Raw genomic sequence first — 18,874 nt, forward strand, 5'->3', positions numbered from 1 at the left:
TTCAACAGTGAAATGGAAGAAAAATGTGGACGTGGAGGTTGGCGCACCGCTCATCTCCAACTCAAAAGCGGCGGAGCTCCGATTCTCCAATTTGAAAGAGAATCGAGTCCAGCATTATGCAAAACGACGAGGCCAAGATCTTGCTGGGATTTCCCCCTAATTCCGTCCCCTCCCAATCTCAGGTTCACAACACACTTTTGCTATCAATCCAAACCTAATTTCACCTCTAATTTTAATTTTGTTTGCAGATTAAGTCTGCCTACAGAAAGAAGGTTTGGGAAACTCACCCCGATCGTTTTCCGCCTCAGCTGAAAGCCCAAGCCGACTCCAATTTCAAATTGGTTTGTCAAATTTTATTTGGGATGTTGAATCTTTGATGTTCTGGCTACTAATTGTTGATTGATGAATGCAGCTCTCAGAAGCGTATACTTTGTTGAACTCTTCAGGTAACTCTTGCTATTCATCATGATCAAGATGTGAAATTGGAATTATAATTTGGAATCATTTGTAGTATGTTTGTTTTTGAGAAAGATAGGATTAGGAGATAAGTAAGAAGTGTTTATTTTTCATGATTGAGTATTTTTATCCTGATATGTGCTATTCCATCCTTTCATTGGGATATGAGTCTAGCAAATTTAGCTCAAATGATAGACAATAGTAAAAACATGGATATCCCAAGTTTCAGTCCATCTTAGCAAACAATGGATATGCCTACACTATATGTTAGTAATTCTCATAAGTGAATGGAGTTTACTTTTCATCAGTCGATGAAACAAGAAAAATTATCTCAAACGACATGAAGAACTTTAGGAGATCCGACGTTTCAATCCATCTTAGTAATTATCTATACTACTTTTTTTCTTTTTCTTTTTTTTTTTATTTTCTTAGTAAAGGCTCCCTAATTTAGAAAGCTAGTTGGGTAAACTATATGTAAATTGGTGGGAAAATTTTTAGCTCCTTGTGAATTGGCTTTGTTCGTACAATGGCAATCTTGAAAGTAGGTTATGAACTGGAAGTAGATTTCAACCCAGCTCCTCTGAATTGGTTTGTTGGTAAAATTTCAATCTTGAAAGTTATGAGTTGGATGTAGATTTAACTCAGCTCCTAATGAACTGGCTTTGTTGGTAAAATGACAATCTTGAAAGTAGGGTTATGAGTAATGGCTGTTGGTGGATTCTCTGATCAATTCCCAAGTAGAAACAAGGATTGTTGATTGAAGATAAGATTGTTGCATCATTTTAGATGTTAAAAACCACAGACACTGACTTCCCTATGAATGGGAATTGCAGGAGGAAGCAGAAGAAGAGCTCCAACAGGTAATCTATTATGCCAACTGGTTGATTTGATAGAGTGAGAGTGACATTTATATTTGCTGTTGTCGTCGGCCAGCAGCACCCTACTACTCTAAGGTGGTGAGGACTGGTGTCCCAAACTCAAAGGGTGGACGAGGCAGTATGAGAGCTGCATCGGCTCCTTTTCTGTTAATAATATTTGGAGCACTTGCTCTTGGCGGATCAACTGCTTCAAGGTATGGTAAATCAAGTGTTTGTATGGTTGATGTTGTTTGCATAACCTAACCTAACATAACTCTGTTTGAATCATATTTATTAGGGCTTATCAAAGACAGAAGGAGGCTCATCCCTGTTTCAATCCCTTTCTCCCTTGAACTTCAGTCCATTTATAATCACTTAGGATACAAAAATATGTGTGAGCCCTCCCTCACATAAGCTTAAAAACAGTTGTTGTTCTTGTATATAAAAATACTTTTCCAAAAAAATATGTTCTCATGATTAAAAATTATTTTTGTTATAAATACGATTGATAGACTTTCAAGTGATGTTCAACAGCACCAGTTAGAAGTCTTTTATTTTATGGATTTGTAATTTTCTTGTAATTCAAAATCGAAAGACCGAGTCTAAGACCAAAACAGAGACACAAGAGAGAAAAAGGCTATGAAATTGGAATTCAATTCTAAATTCAAATATTTATGTGATATACTTATTAAACATTAAATTTGAAACTAGAGGCAGCATTTTCAAATTCAAGCCTATAAGCTGTTGTATCAAAAACACTATTACATACAGTTATACTCCCTCCGTCCCACGTTACTTGAGGCGTTTCTTTTCGGTACGGGATTTAATAAAATTGTGTTTGGTGAATTAAATAGAGTAGAGGAGAGAATAAAGTAAGAGAAAGAAGAGATAGTAAAGTAAAAGAAAGAATAAAATAGGTGTGATTAGATGTTTTGTTTTTTAGTAAAAAAGAGAAATGATTGAAGTAACTTAGGATAACCCAAAAAGGAATACGACTAAGTAACTTGGGATGGAGGGAGTACATTTTTAGGCTCTATACCATTAGTGACGAACATTTGCATACTTGCAATGCCAAATATCATTTGCGGTTCCAGGCTATATCACTTACTCGTTTTCACTTTTTGAACAAATTTTTAGACAAAAACGCCCCCAAAAGCCTATAGAACATTTTTGTACACTCACTCCCCAAAAGCCTACGTGCAACATGAATTTGAAATGACATACACGGAATTCAATATGTTGAGAAGTTAAGAGTGAGAAAAGGGCGCCCACTTTTGGAAGTCAGTATACAAAAATGTCCTTTAGGCTTTTGGGGGCGTTTTTGTCCAAAAACTTGGTCAACGGTGCAAAAGCTCTTGAAACGAGCAAGTGGTATAGTCTAAGGACCTTAAATGATATTTTGCAAGTATAAGGACCGCGAATGTTCGTCGCGGAAAGTATAGGACCTAAAAATGTCGTTCACTCAATTTACAATGGTATGAAAAGGGTAGGCAAATATCACATATTGAAAGAATGTCAGATACATAGATTTTCAAGTCATTATGATACACGTTGGGTTGGCAAGGGAAAAACAATGGAAACAATACACGCCTCAGTGGACTCGTTTAATTTAAACAATAGCGATGAAGAACGAACATGAGAGAGAGAGAGAGAGAGGATATCTTTCTGATTCAGGGTTCATGTCAATCCAGCTTCACCAGTAGGTCCAGCACGGGTATTTAACAGAGGCTGGAGCGCTTTCACCACAATGCTCATATTTGGCCGAAAATCGGCTTCATACTGTACGCACAAGGCAGCAACAGCAGCCATCTGCGTTCAACATGTAACCCCAAACCATCAATTACAGTATATCAAATCCTCAACACATTTTATCCCTGTCACGCCTATATAAAAAGAGTAACTGCACTTAACGTATAAAGTAACTACCGCTGATTGCCTTGTAAAAGTGTGGTTACTTTATATGTTGAGTGCAAATGATTCATAGTTTTACATTAAATGAGGTTGTTATTGATCTAGCCTCAATTAAGTTAGCAAGAATATTGGACAGCTACAATCATGTTGTATCATGATTAAGATTGCAATGTATAATTAGCTCCACATGGAAAATGTAATTCATTTTAGTTTATAAGGAGATTTTGTCATTACCTTAGCGACAGCCTTAGGAGGATAGTCTCCTTGTAGTCTCTCATCAACGCATTGCCGAACCTTATCTTCACTCAGTTTAGGTGTAGCCTGAAACATCCAATAACAGAGTTACAATGCAAAATAGTGCAAGACCAAGAGTGTTTTGCAGTCCAATTTAGGCATGGGACGGGGGCACGTATAATACCCATGTTACTAAGCTTTGCTGCCCACGAGGTAATGTATGATCAACGGGTTTACGGCCAGTAAGGAGCTCCAGAAGGACGACACCAAAGCTGTAAACATCACTCTTTGAGTTCAGCTGTCCAGTCATAGCATATCTGCCACATCACAAAAAAGGAAGAGGTGAACACATTATTTGTAGCAAATGTATATAATCAGAGAAGTATGTGTGGGGAGAGAAACTGGGTAGGTGAAAAGAAGTGTGTATGTGAAAAACAGAAAGCAACGCACTCTGGAGCATGATATCCAAATGTCCCAAGGACACGAGTAGAGTGAAGACGTGCTGCCATATCAGGAGCTTGATTTGATAGATCAAAGTCAGCAATCTTAGCTACATCATCGTCAAAAATCAGTACATTGCTGGACTTTATATCACGGTGGACAATATGAGGGTCTGCTTTTTCGTGAAGATATTCAAGGCCCTTAGCAGCACCCACAGCAATTTTAACACGTTGAGCCCAAGAAAGAAGAGGACCAGGCTGCGCTCCTTTAACACCTTTTCTTCCTGAAAATAAAATTAGATACTTAAAATTGCAACTTATACCTCATAATATAGAAATCATTTATTTTCCTTTCCCTCCATGATAGGTGGTCTGGGCCATGGGGTTTAGGGAGAAAATTTGTTATAGTTACTCAGTAGCATGACTACCATCTAAAGCAAACTTAGTTGATAAACTGATTTACCAATAGTTCAAATAATTATGACAATGGAGAGACCAAGAGAGACAAAGAGAGAGAAATCAATTATATGCAGCATATGAAGTTCAAAGAGCTTCTGGCCCTAAACCAAATGCCACTAAAGAATGCCCAAGACATCAAATCATAGAGAATCTCTCGCTACTTCTATGAGTAAATAGTTAGCACATGCTTGCCTTAGTTTCCTATCTTAAAACTGTTTACACACGATGCAATGATATAATGGGAGAAAAACATAAACAAGATGCTTTAGAAAGCAACACACTAATTTAATAAAGGCTTATTGTGATTTCGTGTTATACATGAAACTTCTTATTTCAATCATTAGGCAAAAAAACAAAAGAAACTCGGATAATGACTTGCATTAGGTGATTAACAAACCGTGAAGAATGTCATGAAGAGATCCATTAGATGCAAATTCATATGCCAGAATACGTTGATTTCCATCAACAGAATAACCGAGTAGTTCCACAAAATTATCGTGCTTCAGCCTTGACACCATAGATACCTGAAAGTTCAAATGCATAACATGTTAGATATCAAATACTTTCTTCCTAGCACAAGAATTAGTAATAATCTTTAAAAGGACCTGAGCTAAGAATTCATCATCTGGTTGTTTGCTGGCATCCAACTTCTTTATGGCTGCAGCTCGACCATTAGTAAGAGTTCCGTAATAAACTCTACCATATGAGCCTTCTCCTATTAAAGAATCCGTGCTAAAGTTACTTGTAACTTCCTTGAGTTCATCCACGGGAATTGATGGGACTGCAATAGGCTGTATTTTCACAGCCTGATCTTTAGATGTGGCTTCAGCAGTGTGATAATTCCCAGCATTGCCTACCAAAAACACTCTTGGTTTATACATTTCTTCTTGAGAAAAATGAACAGAAGGAATCATGCTGAAGAAAAGCAAATAAGTAACACTAGTGACACAATAATGGTGCTGTCGATTAAGTGGAATGGACTTCTCTACCAGCAAAAATGTTGCAATAACTGTAAAAACTACTAAATCTCGGACCATCCCTGCTTAATTAACACCTCTTTCACAATTATAAAGGAGACTAGTATCAAATCCTATTCAATAGATAGTGTTATCAAAACCTACAGACATACCCCAATGGGAACAATAAGTTCAACTCCCAAAATTTGAGCATCAAGCTTATGAGTTTCACAAAAACCAATTAGATAAACACCAGAAATAAAACCAGTTGCTGTATACCGCAACCTGTAGCATAATGTTCAATCAGTTGAATCACCTAGACAAATTAAATGTATAAAATTTCAGAAAAAGTTTAAACATAAAAAGAAATTAAAAAGCTACCAATATTTCATGTAGAAGGCATGAAAGACCAAAGATTGCTAAATTACCAGCTGCGGTTTTTACTGGGTACGGGCCTCCACCATCAGCATTTCTATTGATCTCATCATCTCCACAACAGCCAAGACAACTCATATTCCGTTCAACCAAATGATATCCTCAAATGTCACGATATCCACTGAGCAAGAGAATTATTGATGTAAGTTTGCATGTTTTACAAATACTAACTTAGATGGAAAAAAATGTTAGCCACAAGGTCAGTAACTGAAATCACCAAAATAAGTAAATACTCAACGAATTATTGCTTCTAGTCTGCTTATCCCGAGAAAAAATTGTGACCTAATACACACTTCTTCAAGATAGCCAATGGGGTAGCAACGTCAATTAGAGAAGGTGCATTCAGACCACAAGCCTGTGTAGCCTCATGGACTCCAGAAGTCTAAATTCTACTATCTAATTAAGCTATCAGCTTTTCAAAGTTTCTGTGACTCGCAGGCTTCCAATTGCAGGTTATGCTATCAAGCCAATTTTGCCAATTTTGTCAATAATGTTATAGACATACATCACCTAAAACATTCACAAAGTGGAGTTGAGGACCACCTAATCTGATTGTAATTCACAGCTCACATAAAGTGGAAAGTGAATTTGATGGGGAAATCACGATGCAACAAAGAAAAATTGGCATTCGATTAGGCACGGAAAAAGTGAATCAGATCTCGCAAAATAAGGATAAGAAAATTGAATGCATGAAATAACTGAATTATCAGTAGTTACAGTTCCAAGCAACGATGCGGCGAAATTGGGGTTAGAACGAGCTGGAATCAGTGAACGAGTTGATATACTCACAAAAACACTCGACCGATCGGAGGCGATTGAAGCAAAATGCAGCAAAAAGTGTTTAAGCGAGCCAACCTCTGAAAGCGGGTGAGAGAAGAGAAGATCCAGAATCAGAAGCCGGCGACGAAGACTTGCTTTTACTAAAATAACGATCGCATTAATTGTGGGCCGTTGGATGTGTGATCCTCTGTGACTCGTGTCTCTATATTTCAACCGGAAAGCCGCCGGACTTTGACTTTTACTTCAAAACGAATCTCCTATTCTTTTGTTTATTCGGTGTTCATCCTCTATATTCTTTATTACATTAATAAATGAGTTGTAAAGTAAATTTTTTTGGAATTTAGTTGAAAGGTAATTTACTACTCTGTCTGTCCTTGTGTAGCAGATGTGTTTCATTTTCAGCATTTATTTTAAAAAAATACACATCATCCGTCCTTAATAATTCATCACCTGTTTTAAAAAATGCATCCCTTCGTCTCTGAAGGATATGCACTTTGGAGTCGACACGAGTTTTAATGCAAATTAATAAAGTATAAGAGTGGTAGAAAGAAAAGGTAATTAAAGTATTGTTAATACGAAATGAGTCCCACCTTATTACAGGAAAAAGAGTTTCTAAAATTAGAAAGTGCATATTCTTAAAAAGGAAATAGTGCACGTTTTTGTGGGACGGAGAGAGGAATAGAAAGTGGGTTGAAAAAAGTTAGTGACATGTGAGTCTTACTTTTATATATTGTTTTATAATAAAATATGAGTGAGAATGAGTTAGTGGAATGTGAGCCTACTACCAAAAATGATAAAAGTGAAAGATAACAAATTTTTAGGGACGAACCAAAATAGAAATAAGTGACAAATTTTCGATGAAGAGAATTAAAGTAGAAAGAAACTAAGTAAAAAAGATAATAATATAGATAAAACTCTAATCTATAATATTATTTCTCTTACTTTACTATTTCTCCACTTTAACTATTTATTATCATTTTTTTCAAACGAGTGTTCAAAATGAAACGCATTTACTAAAGAGGGATGGAGAACTTAATATATTTAGGAGTCATTTGTTATAGAATGCTATATTTATGATATGTTTAGGATAAACTATTTAAAAATTCGCCCATCAACTTTATAAATTAGCTATTTCCTCCGTCCCATAAAATATGAGTAATTGATATGACACGAAAATTAAGATAAAAGTGGTAAAGCAACATGATAAGTAAAGTGTATTCCTATTTAGGCCGTCCCACTATAAGTATGACATTTTCTTTTATGGCAAAAAACCAACATTCCATCTATCTCTTACTTTATCATTTTTCATACTTCTTTTTTTCTCACATGTAGGGAATGTTCACACTTAAAAGAATTGGCTATATGTCTATATCTGGGCTCATTTCTTAAAATTCTAGTGTTTGATGCATTCTATATAATTATGGAGAACTCAAGAAATAATGGTTAGCCTGCACTGTTCATATGAACATATTTATTTCTTTTCAAATTGATCAGATTTGCTATCTGCATCCATTTATATGAGTAACAGTGTCCTCATGTCTGGCAGACCCAAATCTATAGATAAGAAATAGAGCAGTGAACACACCCTATATAGTGGAACTCACCGGAACTAGCTATAGCAGTGAACACACCGGAACTAGCAGTGAACACACCCTATATAGCTAGTTCCGGTGAGTTTTCAGTTGTATGTTCATTGGAATATAAAAATGTTTTAAAAGAACTCTTAGATTATATAAAGTACTTCCATTATTCCGCCTTAATTAAGGCATTTCATTTTCTTTACACATTTTGAACATATAATAATATAAATACTCTTTTCTACATTATTATCTCTCTTAATTTATTTTTTCTTTGTTCTAACTATTTATTTTTAATTTTTCAAAATGAGTGCGTATATGGCTATTAAGTTATTATTTAACTATTTATTTTTTTTTTTCTCCACTTCAACTATTTAAAACACCTCTATTAATATGGAACGGATGGAGTATTAAAAGATGGAATATGGCTATATATATATAGAGGTGTGTGATCAAATACTAAGTAAGTAATGACATTCTATATATAGGGGCATGTTAGGGTGCCACCACCCCTTAAAATAACACTATACCACCATTCCTAGCCAATCATTTATACACGTGGACGAATAATTAGCTGCCACGTGGCAAAAAAAAAATTAAAAAAAAAATCTGAAAAAGACGGCCAACAATTTGTTAGTCTTTATCCAGCAATTTTTCTTGTCCAACAATATCCGACACACTATACAAACAATCTATAGATTGCTGTGTAGTGTTTGTAATATTGTTGTGTAGCGTTTATAATATTGATGTATAAGTGGTGTCACGGTGCCACTTTAAGAGGGGTTGTCATTTTAACACAAACATATATATAGAGAGAGAGAGCGAGAGAGTCCTATTAACCACAAATCCACCCTTAGAGACCGAACTAGAGACCAAATTAGGGCCACTCATTTTTCTTAATCTTATGGTTATGATTAATTTACAATTAATTTAATATTTTATTAAATAAAAACGTTTTTTTTTTTATTTTATTTTTTTTAAATTTTTTTAAATTTTTTTAAAATTTTTTTTAATTTTTTTTAATTTTTTTTTAGTTTTTTTTTTATTCGATAAAAACTTGCTGGAGTAAATAATGAACTATATTCACTACATAATGAACTAAATGAATGTATGTTATGAACTTATTACTTCATTCAGTCGTGCTATTACTTCATTCCGTTAGTTTATTACTTCATTTATCCATGTTATTACTTCATATGATTAGTTTATTACTTCATTCCGTTAGTTTATTACTTCATAATGTGTTATGACATAATTACCTTTCAGTTGGGTTTAGGGTTATTACTTCATTCCGTTAGTTTATTACTTCATTCAGTCATGTTATTACTTCATTCCGTTAGTTTATTACTTCATTCAGTTATGTTATTACTTCATTTCATTAGTTTACTACTTCATTTTATTATTTTATTACTTCATAATGTGTTATGACATAATTATCTTTCAGTTGAAGTAAATTCAGTATATAATGGATGCGAAAAATTACTTCATAACATACATTTATTTAGTTCATTATGTAGTGAATATAGTTCATTATTTACTCCAGCAAGTTTTTATCGAATAAAAAAAATTCTAATTTTTTTTAAAAAAAAATAAATTAAAAACGTTTTTATTTAATAAAATATTAAATTAATTCTAAATTAATCATAATCATAAGATAAAGAAAAATGAGTGGACCAAATTTGGTCTCTAGTTTGGTCTTTAAGAAGGGTTCGACATTGATCATAACTCTATATATATATATATATATATATATATATAGGGGAGCATTAGGGTGCCCCCTTATTTAGAGTCACAACGTACATCCAATCTGGTGCTGCCATGTGGCACAAAACATGCAATATTTTAAACACAAAAATGCAATCTAGTTGTATATGCATTTTCGCAGATTGCATTTTTGTTGTATGTAAATTGCATTTTATAGTGTTGAGTTTTGCATTTTCACATAAATTGCATTTTTTATTGTTAAGTTTTGCATTTTCACATATAAAAATGCAATCCGTCTATATATAAAATGCAATTTAAACAGTCAATATCTTAAATGCAAAACTTAACAATAAAAAAATGCAATCTGCCGAAATTCATTTATAGCTTCTACAAATGCGTATTGCATTTTTCTGTATACAATATTGCATTTTTCGTGCCATGTGGCAGCACGTGGTTGGATGTACGTTGTAACTTTAAAATTAGTTGTTATACTAGTACACCCCTATATATATATATAGAGGGGAGCACTAGGGTGCCACCATAGTTATAGTGACACCATACCACCAATATACACCCTTAGATCCGGAAATCCAACGCCCAAGATTGAATTTAGCGAACAGAATTGAGATCGCTGTCTAGTGTATATGAAATTGCTGTCAGGGGCATTTTAGTCATTCCAAACAGAATCAAATTGGGGATATCCCCCAAAAACAGCGTCACTCTCCAAATCCGACTCTCTCTCTACCATACAACGATTGCTCCCATTCCGCCACCTCCATATTCACAAATCGAAACCCTGATCCACTAAATCCCGCCGCCTCCGCCTCTACACCGTGAAACTTCGATTTTCAGCCACAACTACACCGTGAATCGCGTGATTTACGGCTAACTTCTGGAATTTCGAACGCCTACAACAGCTAAACGGTGAAATTAGTTCACAAGGTATGTTAAATTGATTCCGTTTGGTGTTGATCGGAATAGGTTTCGAGAATGTTACTCCGTTTGTGTATGCAAATTTATGTATGTGTTTATTGATTTTTGTTCATGTTTCCTTGATGTTGCTGTGAGATTTAAGTATTATTCATTCAATTTATGCCTTGTTTAATGTTTGGATCTGAGGTTTTTGCAAAATTCAGGTTGATGTTTTGGAAACCTTAGATCAGCGAAATTTTAATTTGATGTTTTGAATTTTTGGTTGATGGACTGTAACCATCAATTTTGGTTGATGTGCCATAGATTTTTACATAATTAATCACGATTTGTGAGGTGTTGCTCGGTTAGGAAACCCTAGATAGTGAGCAACTGTAACCATCGATTTTGGTTGATGTGCCATCGATTTTTACTCAATTAATCTCGATTTGTGGATGATTTGGTTGTTGATTAGTTGTTAAAATGTAGACACTGAATGTTTTTGGATATTATTTGTATGATGGATGATATTTGATTGATGTTCTTGGTTTAATGTTGTGATAGAAGAATTATAATGACAAGAATGAGAACAAGAACTGAATCAGATGATGACGAGGTTGAAACAAGTAATAGTGAATGGAATATGAATGAATAGGAGATTGAAGAAAGCAGCAATAACATGAATGAAGTTGAAACACAATCTGTACAATGAGGTTTAGGTATACCGATAAATCTTGCAGATTTCCATATTATATATTGAATTATTGATTGTTAGATATTGAAATATTGCTGATTATATATTGCAGTGCATCATTTACAATATTACAGTATTGTTTATCACCAAATATTGCAGTGCATCATTTACAATATTGCAGTATTGTTGATTATAGATTGCAGTGCATCATTTACAATATTGCAGCGTTGGTTATCATGATGGAAATACTCTTTTTTTTTTTTGTAGTTTTGGTAAATGTTCTAGCTACAGACAAATCGCCCGAAAAGCAAAAGTGAATGTTCTACAGCTGAAATGGAGTGCAAAAGATGACACAACAGATTGTGGCCTTTATACAATGAAAGTCTTTGCAGCTTCTCGTGCCAAATATTGTACAACAATGATGTATAACAATGAACCATGGCCTTTGATTGTGTGTTAAGTATTGTCTCACATCAGTTCGAGGAGGCAAAAAAGAGAGGACCGATAGATGTGGAGAAGATGGTTGCGGAGTACATGAAACCATAAACAATGAATGAACTCTTGGCTTTTTTGAACATGAATGAAATCTTGGTTGTGTGAATGAACTGTACTGAAACATGTAGTTTTGTAGTTTTGTTTTGGTGTAGACAATGTGGGTGACTTAATTTGATTGAATTTTTTTCGATAGTCGTTTTGATTTCAGTTAATTATAAAATGCTTGCATGCTTGAGATTAAATATAGGTTAAATATGTGTCTCTACATTATACAGAATATTTTTATTAGGTGCACTCCAACTCATATAGTCATATACTGCAACATTCATTAAACAAAACTGCAACATTCATTGAACAACACAACAATATAATAATGTAAAAATTTGTAATTTAAAAGGATTGAAGTTACACTTATTGCTGAAATGGAAGACAACCTGGAAACAATAGTATAAAATTAATAATTAATCCTTCTAGAAATAATAGATTGAAGCAAATAGTGTGGTCTGCAATCGTTACATTGACTGCAATATGACGATACTAATACTGCAATGACAATGTATAAGACTGCAATATGGTGATACTAATATTGCAATATACAATGTATAAGACTGCAATCTGGTAATGAAAAACTGAACTAACAATTTTATTTTCTCTTTTGTCGTCCTCAGTTCCTTGAGTCATGGTGACCTAATTGTCCACATTTTTTATACCGACGCAATGGTTTGTTGTTCAACTTTATAACCTTCTCCTTCGCGGACACCAAACGGCTTTTAGAATCACTTGCCGAACCTTTGGTCGACACAACTGATAGTGGTTGTACATCTACCACAGCCAGCTTTTCAATAAAATAGAAATTTTCAACTGTGTTACCCTTATCTGCTGAAGATAGTTCAGGGATTCTTGTCAAAAGACTCTTCCCAAGCTCATCAATTCCAGCTGAAAAAAAAATCAATGATCGCACTATCACCATCAAATTTTTTCATGTAACTGAAAAAAAATGTCAGCAGCTTTATTCTTTGAGTCCTGCTTTGGATTTGATAGAATTTCAGTTTCTCCCAAACTTCAAGCTGGTCCACGAACAACATCGGCTAACCTTTATAAAAGCCAAAGCCCTCATCTAATGTAAGGACTTTCTTACCAACATATAGCCAGAGTTCGCTGGGGCATGCTGAAACACATACAAATACAACTGGATCACTGAGAAAACATGAGCTGAATTAGTTCAGATACAATTACCTGCAATATACAATAATAAGTAGAACAACAACATGTAATACATAAATCAGCAATTATTGCATACAAAATATGAAATACAGAAACAAAGCATTGCCATAAAATCATAGGTCAATATTCTGCATTAAGCCTTATGAAATAGAACACTACGCAACCATATGACAAAACATAAGCCGAATTAGTTCAGATAGTACTAACTGCAATATATAATTACATAAACAGCAAGATGTAATACTTAAAACAGCAATTCGTACAAACTACTAAACAGAATAAAAAACAGAACAATACTCAATCAAAAACTTCTCGTCAATCAAAATCAAAATCACAACCTACTCTTCAATCTGACAAAATCGGCAAACAATCCATCATTGAATCTAAATAATCCATATCGCAACAACACAGAAAATATTGATGGAGAATTGATAATCTGACAAAGCTCACATTCTGGAAAATCATCCAAATCAAAGTTGATAATCGATTCACCCATATTCGAACGAATTTGTGGAGTGAATTGCAGAGAGCACAAAAAGCGATTGCACAGGTGGTGTGATTGCAGAGAAATCGCTTGCAATTCTGGAAGAATCAAATTGAATCGATTGTGTGATTGATAGCTCGAATTGAGATGAATTCAAACTGGATTGAATATGTCGCCATGTAATTTGGATCTAGATATTGCAGAATCCATAATCAAAATCGAGATTGGTAGGGTGATTTGCAGCATCTAGCGTGAGTTTGGGTTGAGAATGATAAGGAAATTGGCGTGAATTGTGTGAAGAAGAATTAGAAGAGAGAATTCCTATTATGCCCTTCAACCTTTTAATTTGATTAAAGAAAAATAAAATGAGCCGCCACATGGCAGCTTAGCAATCGTCCGATTTTCAGATCCTATGGCTCCTAATGGTGGTATGGTGTTATATTAAATGGTGTTGTCATTTTAACACAACCCTATATATATATATATATATATATATATATATATATATATATATATATATATATATATATAAATCATTAATCATCTTATGTCACATTTAATCATTTTTTTCCATTTTCCATGATACAACAAAAATCATTAATCATTTTTAAAAATAAATTTTATTCCTATAATTTTAAATATTATTACTACATATATACACATCACATTCACGAAAAATAATAACAATAACAATAATAATAATAATTTTATTATTATAATTTTTAGTTATGCTATATATTTAATGTATATACATAACTAATATAAGTTTATTATTTTTTGTTAATAATTGAACATATAAATAAATATAATAACAGTATTGTACGTAGGTTTTTTTGGTTAATAACCAATAAATACATCAACTTTTAGTCTATTAAAGTAACATTATAGTACTATACATGATTTTAAAATTATTATCCTGTTTTTACATTACAATTTCATAGAAATTGAGCATTATATGGAATTCAAGGGTAAAATGGAAAAAAATTGGAAAAGGATCTTAAATGTGATTAATGATTTTTCCGAGACTTATGGTGACAATTTATAAATTCAGGGACTTAAAATGTGCAAACTCATTTTCCAACGACCAAATTTGAAGTTTTGTCCTATAAAAATGAAAACACCAATCTTTGTTTTTTTTTTTTTATATTTTATTATTTCTATTTAACATACTAAAAAATAATAAACCTCATATTGAAAAAGAAATATTCCTTTCTTTCATGAATAAAACCCACTTGGATTTGGCACAAGTTAGGAAATTTTATAAAAGAGTTGGTAGAAAATGTCAGTGACATATGATTCTTGTTTATTATTTTTATAATAAATATGAGTAAATTAAATGAGTAAATATAGAGTTTTTTATTAAAAATAATTAAAATGAAATGATACGAATAATCATAAAATGCATTTAATGATTGATGTACGAAGTATTTTGCTTTGAATGAGATTGATATAGTATTCTTTTTCATATTATCTTCACATGCCTAATAAACTCATTGTATTGAATTTCAAATCACATAAATTGGTACGAAATTTAATTTAATTTGTTAGACATAGTAGGATTATAGTGTACATGGTACATTTGATTGTGACTATTGTTAATTGCAGAGTTTTTCCATTAGTTTGTAACGGGAAATCAAATTGTGAAATATTAACCGACTACGAAAATAAATGATGCATATATTAAATCATCCATTTCAGAACGAAAGTAAATTTGTAATATTATTAAAGTATCTTGACTCTTATTTTTGGATGTCTGAAATAATAGTAATCAAAATTGAAACAACAATATTTGATAGGTAATTTAAGAGAAAAGATATGCTGCATCATTAATATGGGCGTGTGTGAGTAAATCACACGTAGGCCACTTTTCATAATTTTAGAATTTTATTAACAGAATATAATTCCCTTTCATCTATTGCCATATAAGCAATATTATTTATTTCTTTATAGCTTTTTTTTATGAATTTGTCCCTTCTCATTCATTATCTTTCTAAGCGTATGAATACTAATCATAATTAACTTTTTTTTCGCCTAAACTAGACTATTTCATAGTTAGCTTCTGATAAAATAAAATAGCATTGTTTTTTTTTAACTCTTTAGGTTTGATGATCTTAAAAGATAGTGCTATTTTTTCCAGTTTAATGATTTAAATGAGATTTAATGTCTCAATGTAAAACTAGTTTTCCAATTACTTTAAACTAGTATTGCAAAAGTTTTGGAAGAAAAATCATTAAGGACTCAGATCTTGAATGCAATAGGCTTTGAAACGATGAAACTAATTAGATATCACGAAGTACTATGAAAAATAAGATGTATTCTTATAAAATCTGTTTCGATATAATAAATCCATCAAAAAGTTAAAATATTGTCTTAGCAACACTAAGCAAACAGAATAAAAAAATCACTAGCTATGGACATCAAACTTTTCATTTGCATATTCATTGATGTCGTGATGGTAATGTGTAACTGATCTGAAATATAAAGATAAGAGCAAAAATAGTAAATTAAATTTATTGGTCATTTAAAAAATTAAACAATGTAAATAATGGAACTCAACTATAATTCACATACCTATCTTGCAACTTCGGGCAATTACGTTTATCATGTGATGCACCACGTAGTCCACAGCCACGACAAGCCCTAGTCTTTAAAAAATTGACTTCTCTTTTGATGATAACATTCGCTTACCGCATCCTTTTGATCTTATCTTAGAAGGTTCACCAATGGTTTTGGTTTTATCTAAGCTCTTCCTTGTTTGACTTTCGTGCATAGTTGTTGGACTAATACCCATCTCCTTGATTTTACCATGTATGTAATAAAGTTGTTCATCCAAAAACTTTGTCCCCTCGTCAATCAAAGATGCATAATCAATTAGTGTTGATGCCTTATAAGATAACTTGGCTCGTCGTGAGATCAAAAATCTTGTTGGATCATCATTGCAGTTTTCATAATCTAATATATAAGCAACACCATTCTTTGCTTCTCGTATCCATCGCTTAAGGATATACTTGTCAGGTAGTTCAAATATTTGGTTGACACGGAAGAAAGCTAGCATATGTCTGCACGGAATACCATCAAACTCAAATTTCCCACAATTACATGAGATATGGTCACTATTTTTATCATGCATCAGTAGCCTTGGTTTTGAGGACGAACTACTTTGGAAACTCATCACATTGTAAATCACAATATCATCTCTGGTAGAGGCCTGTTGCACAAAGTAACCATGACTTCGACTCATTTCATCTTGAAATTCCGTCCATTTTTTTTTCGTGTACACTTTAACCATTTGAGCTTCCATCGACCAATTTGTTTTGATTTTTGGTTGCTCATTCATGCCAACATGGTCTGCAACCAACTCATTGTGTCTTTAACGTCTTAGTGCCCGATTGAATCGTGTGATAAAATCCATCAATGAATTCTTGTGGGAGACATACTTTTTAAAAAATGAATGCGAATTCTCTGATCTCTGACTACTTGACATCCCAACAAAAAATACATGACTAAAATATGTCGGAACCCACTTATGCCGCAATTCATACATCAACAATATCCAACTATTTTGTTCCAAGTTAGCACATCTAATAACCTCTTCCCATCCATTCTCAAATTCCTCAGGAGATGTTGAATTTTTAATAACATTCTTTATGCTCTGATAATGATATCGGAAAGTCACTGGAGAAATCTTGTCTGGAAATTTGTTCAATATGTGCCACAAACAATAACGATGCACTGTTTCTTGCAAAACTTGTGCAAGTGCTTTCGTCATAGCAGGATCTTGATCAGTAATGATTGCTTTTGGTGCATCACTTGGCATAGCTTCCATAAACTTATTAAGCAACCAAATATATGATTCTGTCTTCTCATCACTTAGAAATCCACAACAAAAAACTATCGTTTGATGATGATGATTAACCCCTACTACGAAAGGTGTAAAAATCATTCCATACTTATTCGTGTTATAAGTGGAATCAAATACAACAACATCACCAAATGCTCCATAAGCCCTCTTTGATTTAGGATCTTCCCAAAAACATCTTTTGAATATATGATCTGAATCTGTCTCATAGTCAAAGAAAAATGATGAATTTTTCTCCTTCTCGGAAGTAAAGAATTCTATCAGAGTTTCAACATCTATCCCCTTTTGTTCATCCCTTAATTCTCTCTAAATTCCTGATATCTCTTTTTGTGCAACCTACACTTTCGGGCCCCCCAGACTCCATCTCCAACAGTTGCATTTGTTGACAGGTTGGTATATTAGCTTCTGAAAATTGTTGAGTCAACACTCTCTTCACATCAGAAACACTACGGTGTGATCGGAGTAAATGCACCTTTGACGGAGTAGAGAGTCCATGATTATGACCTTCCATAAAGACGCTAACACTCCAGTCAGATCCAGTTTGTTGCTTGACAATGGAAATCTTTGCCTTACAATTAGTTCTAACGTCACCACGAGCTCTTATCTGAATCGGACGACCAGCTGGTGCTCGATTTTTTGAACGAGCTTCATCTGTTTGACCAGCTTTAAAGCATACAAATTGTTTCCAAACAACTTCGTTTGTCATCTTATCTTTTCTGCTGTATCTTGCACTAAAACCAGCTTCACGTGCATACTGATTATAGAGTTCAAACGCATCATCTATTGATTCAAATTTCATTCCAATTTCTGGCTTTCGGTCATTTGTAACTTGAGGAATATATAATTGATCGTTCATATTTTCACTCATAACACTAAGAAAATACGTTCAAAAAATTAATGTAAGCAAACATAATAATAGAAACAATTAGAAAACACAAATTCATAATTTTATGATAAGCCGGAGGTTCTTAATTGGTAGTTCCTAATTGGTATCATTACAAGTATAGATTCAGTCAAGAGACAATTAAAATATGAAACCATTTAATAAAATTAATCAGGCATATACGATATAAACAAGTAACACTAGAAAACATGTAAATTATGTAAGAAATTCCAAGCATATATAAAGACCAAGGCTTAAAACTAACCTTATGCTAGCACTCCTCGAGAGAGACGACACTTTGAAAGTTACAACTTATAAAATTGGCATATCTATCGAAGAGTGGATTAAGGTTTTAAACACTCGTTCTCATTCTTGTAAAAAATCATACTAGTAAATGTTTTAGCCGTAAAAGAAAAAGGAAAAATTTACTTGAAAACAAAATAAATTACATATATAAGCTTGTCCTTGATATCTTTAGTTTTTATGATAACTATATGTAACCATAATGTTAATTAGA

At 33.2% G+C, this 18,874-nt stretch overlaps 3 protein-coding genes across 6 annotated transcripts; 1 reads left to right on the forward strand and 2 right to left on the reverse strand.

Moving 5' to 3' along the window:
- LOC125218688 (chaperone protein DnaJ) lies at nt 1–1,837 on the forward strand. 2 transcript variants are annotated; one of them, XM_048120417.1, is made up of 6 exons: nt 1–182; nt 249–341; nt 413–446; nt 1,290–1,316; nt 1,390–1,528; nt 1,612–1,837. In XM_048120417.1, exons 1-6 carry the CDS (start codon nt 117–119, stop codon nt 1,664–1,666), a joined length of 414 nt encoding a protein of 137 aa, XP_047976374.1. In that variant the 5' UTR covers nt 1–116; the 3' UTR covers nt 1,667–1,837. The 2 variants fall into 2 exon arrangements, with proteins under 2 accessions (XP_047976374.1, XP_047976375.1); XM_048120418.1 differs by having other exon boundaries at nt 2–182; nt 1,393–1,528.
- A 949-nt stretch (nt 1,838–2,786) lies between these two features.
- On the reverse strand, nt 2,787–6,799 carry LOC125218687 (pto-interacting protein 1-like). 3 transcript variants are annotated; one of them, XM_048120414.1, is made up of 8 exons: nt 6,604–6,799; nt 5,742–5,869; nt 4,963–5,210; nt 4,755–4,881; nt 3,909–4,182; nt 3,643–3,775; nt 3,459–3,545; nt 2,787–3,122 (listed from the first exon to the last, which is right to left on the reverse strand). In XM_048120414.1, the coding sequence occupies exons 2-8, from the start codon at nt 5,824–5,826 to the stop codon at nt 2,991–2,993; spliced, it is 1,086 nt and encodes a 361-aa protein (XP_047976371.1). In that variant the 5' UTR covers nt 5,827–5,869; nt 6,604–6,799; the 3' UTR covers nt 2,787–2,990. The 3 variants fall into 3 exon arrangements, with proteins under 3 accessions (XP_047976371.1, XP_047976370.1, XP_047976372.1); XM_048120413.1 differs by having other exon boundaries at nt 6,538–6,799; XM_048120415.1 differs by having other exon boundaries at nt 6,466–6,799.
- Nucleotides 6,800–16,262: 9,463 nt separating this feature from the next.
- Nucleotides 16,263–18,342, reverse strand: LOC125221138 (protein FAR1-RELATED SEQUENCE 5-like). Its single transcript, XM_048123262.1, has 3 exons — nt 17,815–18,342; nt 17,205–17,711; nt 16,263–16,823 (listed from the first exon to the last, which is right to left on the reverse strand). Exons 1-3 carry the CDS (start codon nt 18,340–18,342, stop codon nt 16,263–16,265), a joined length of 1,596 nt encoding a protein of 531 aa, XP_047979219.1.
- Between the last annotated feature and the right edge of the window lie 532 nt (nt 18,343–18,874).

This window comes from Salvia hispanica, chromosome 4 (assembly GCF_023119035.1).
Source record: "Salvia hispanica cultivar TCC Black 2014 chromosome 4, UniMelb_Shisp_WGS_1.0, whole genome shotgun sequence".
NCBI lineage: Eukaryota > Viridiplantae > Streptophyta > Magnoliopsida > Lamiales > Lamiaceae > Salvia > Salvia hispanica.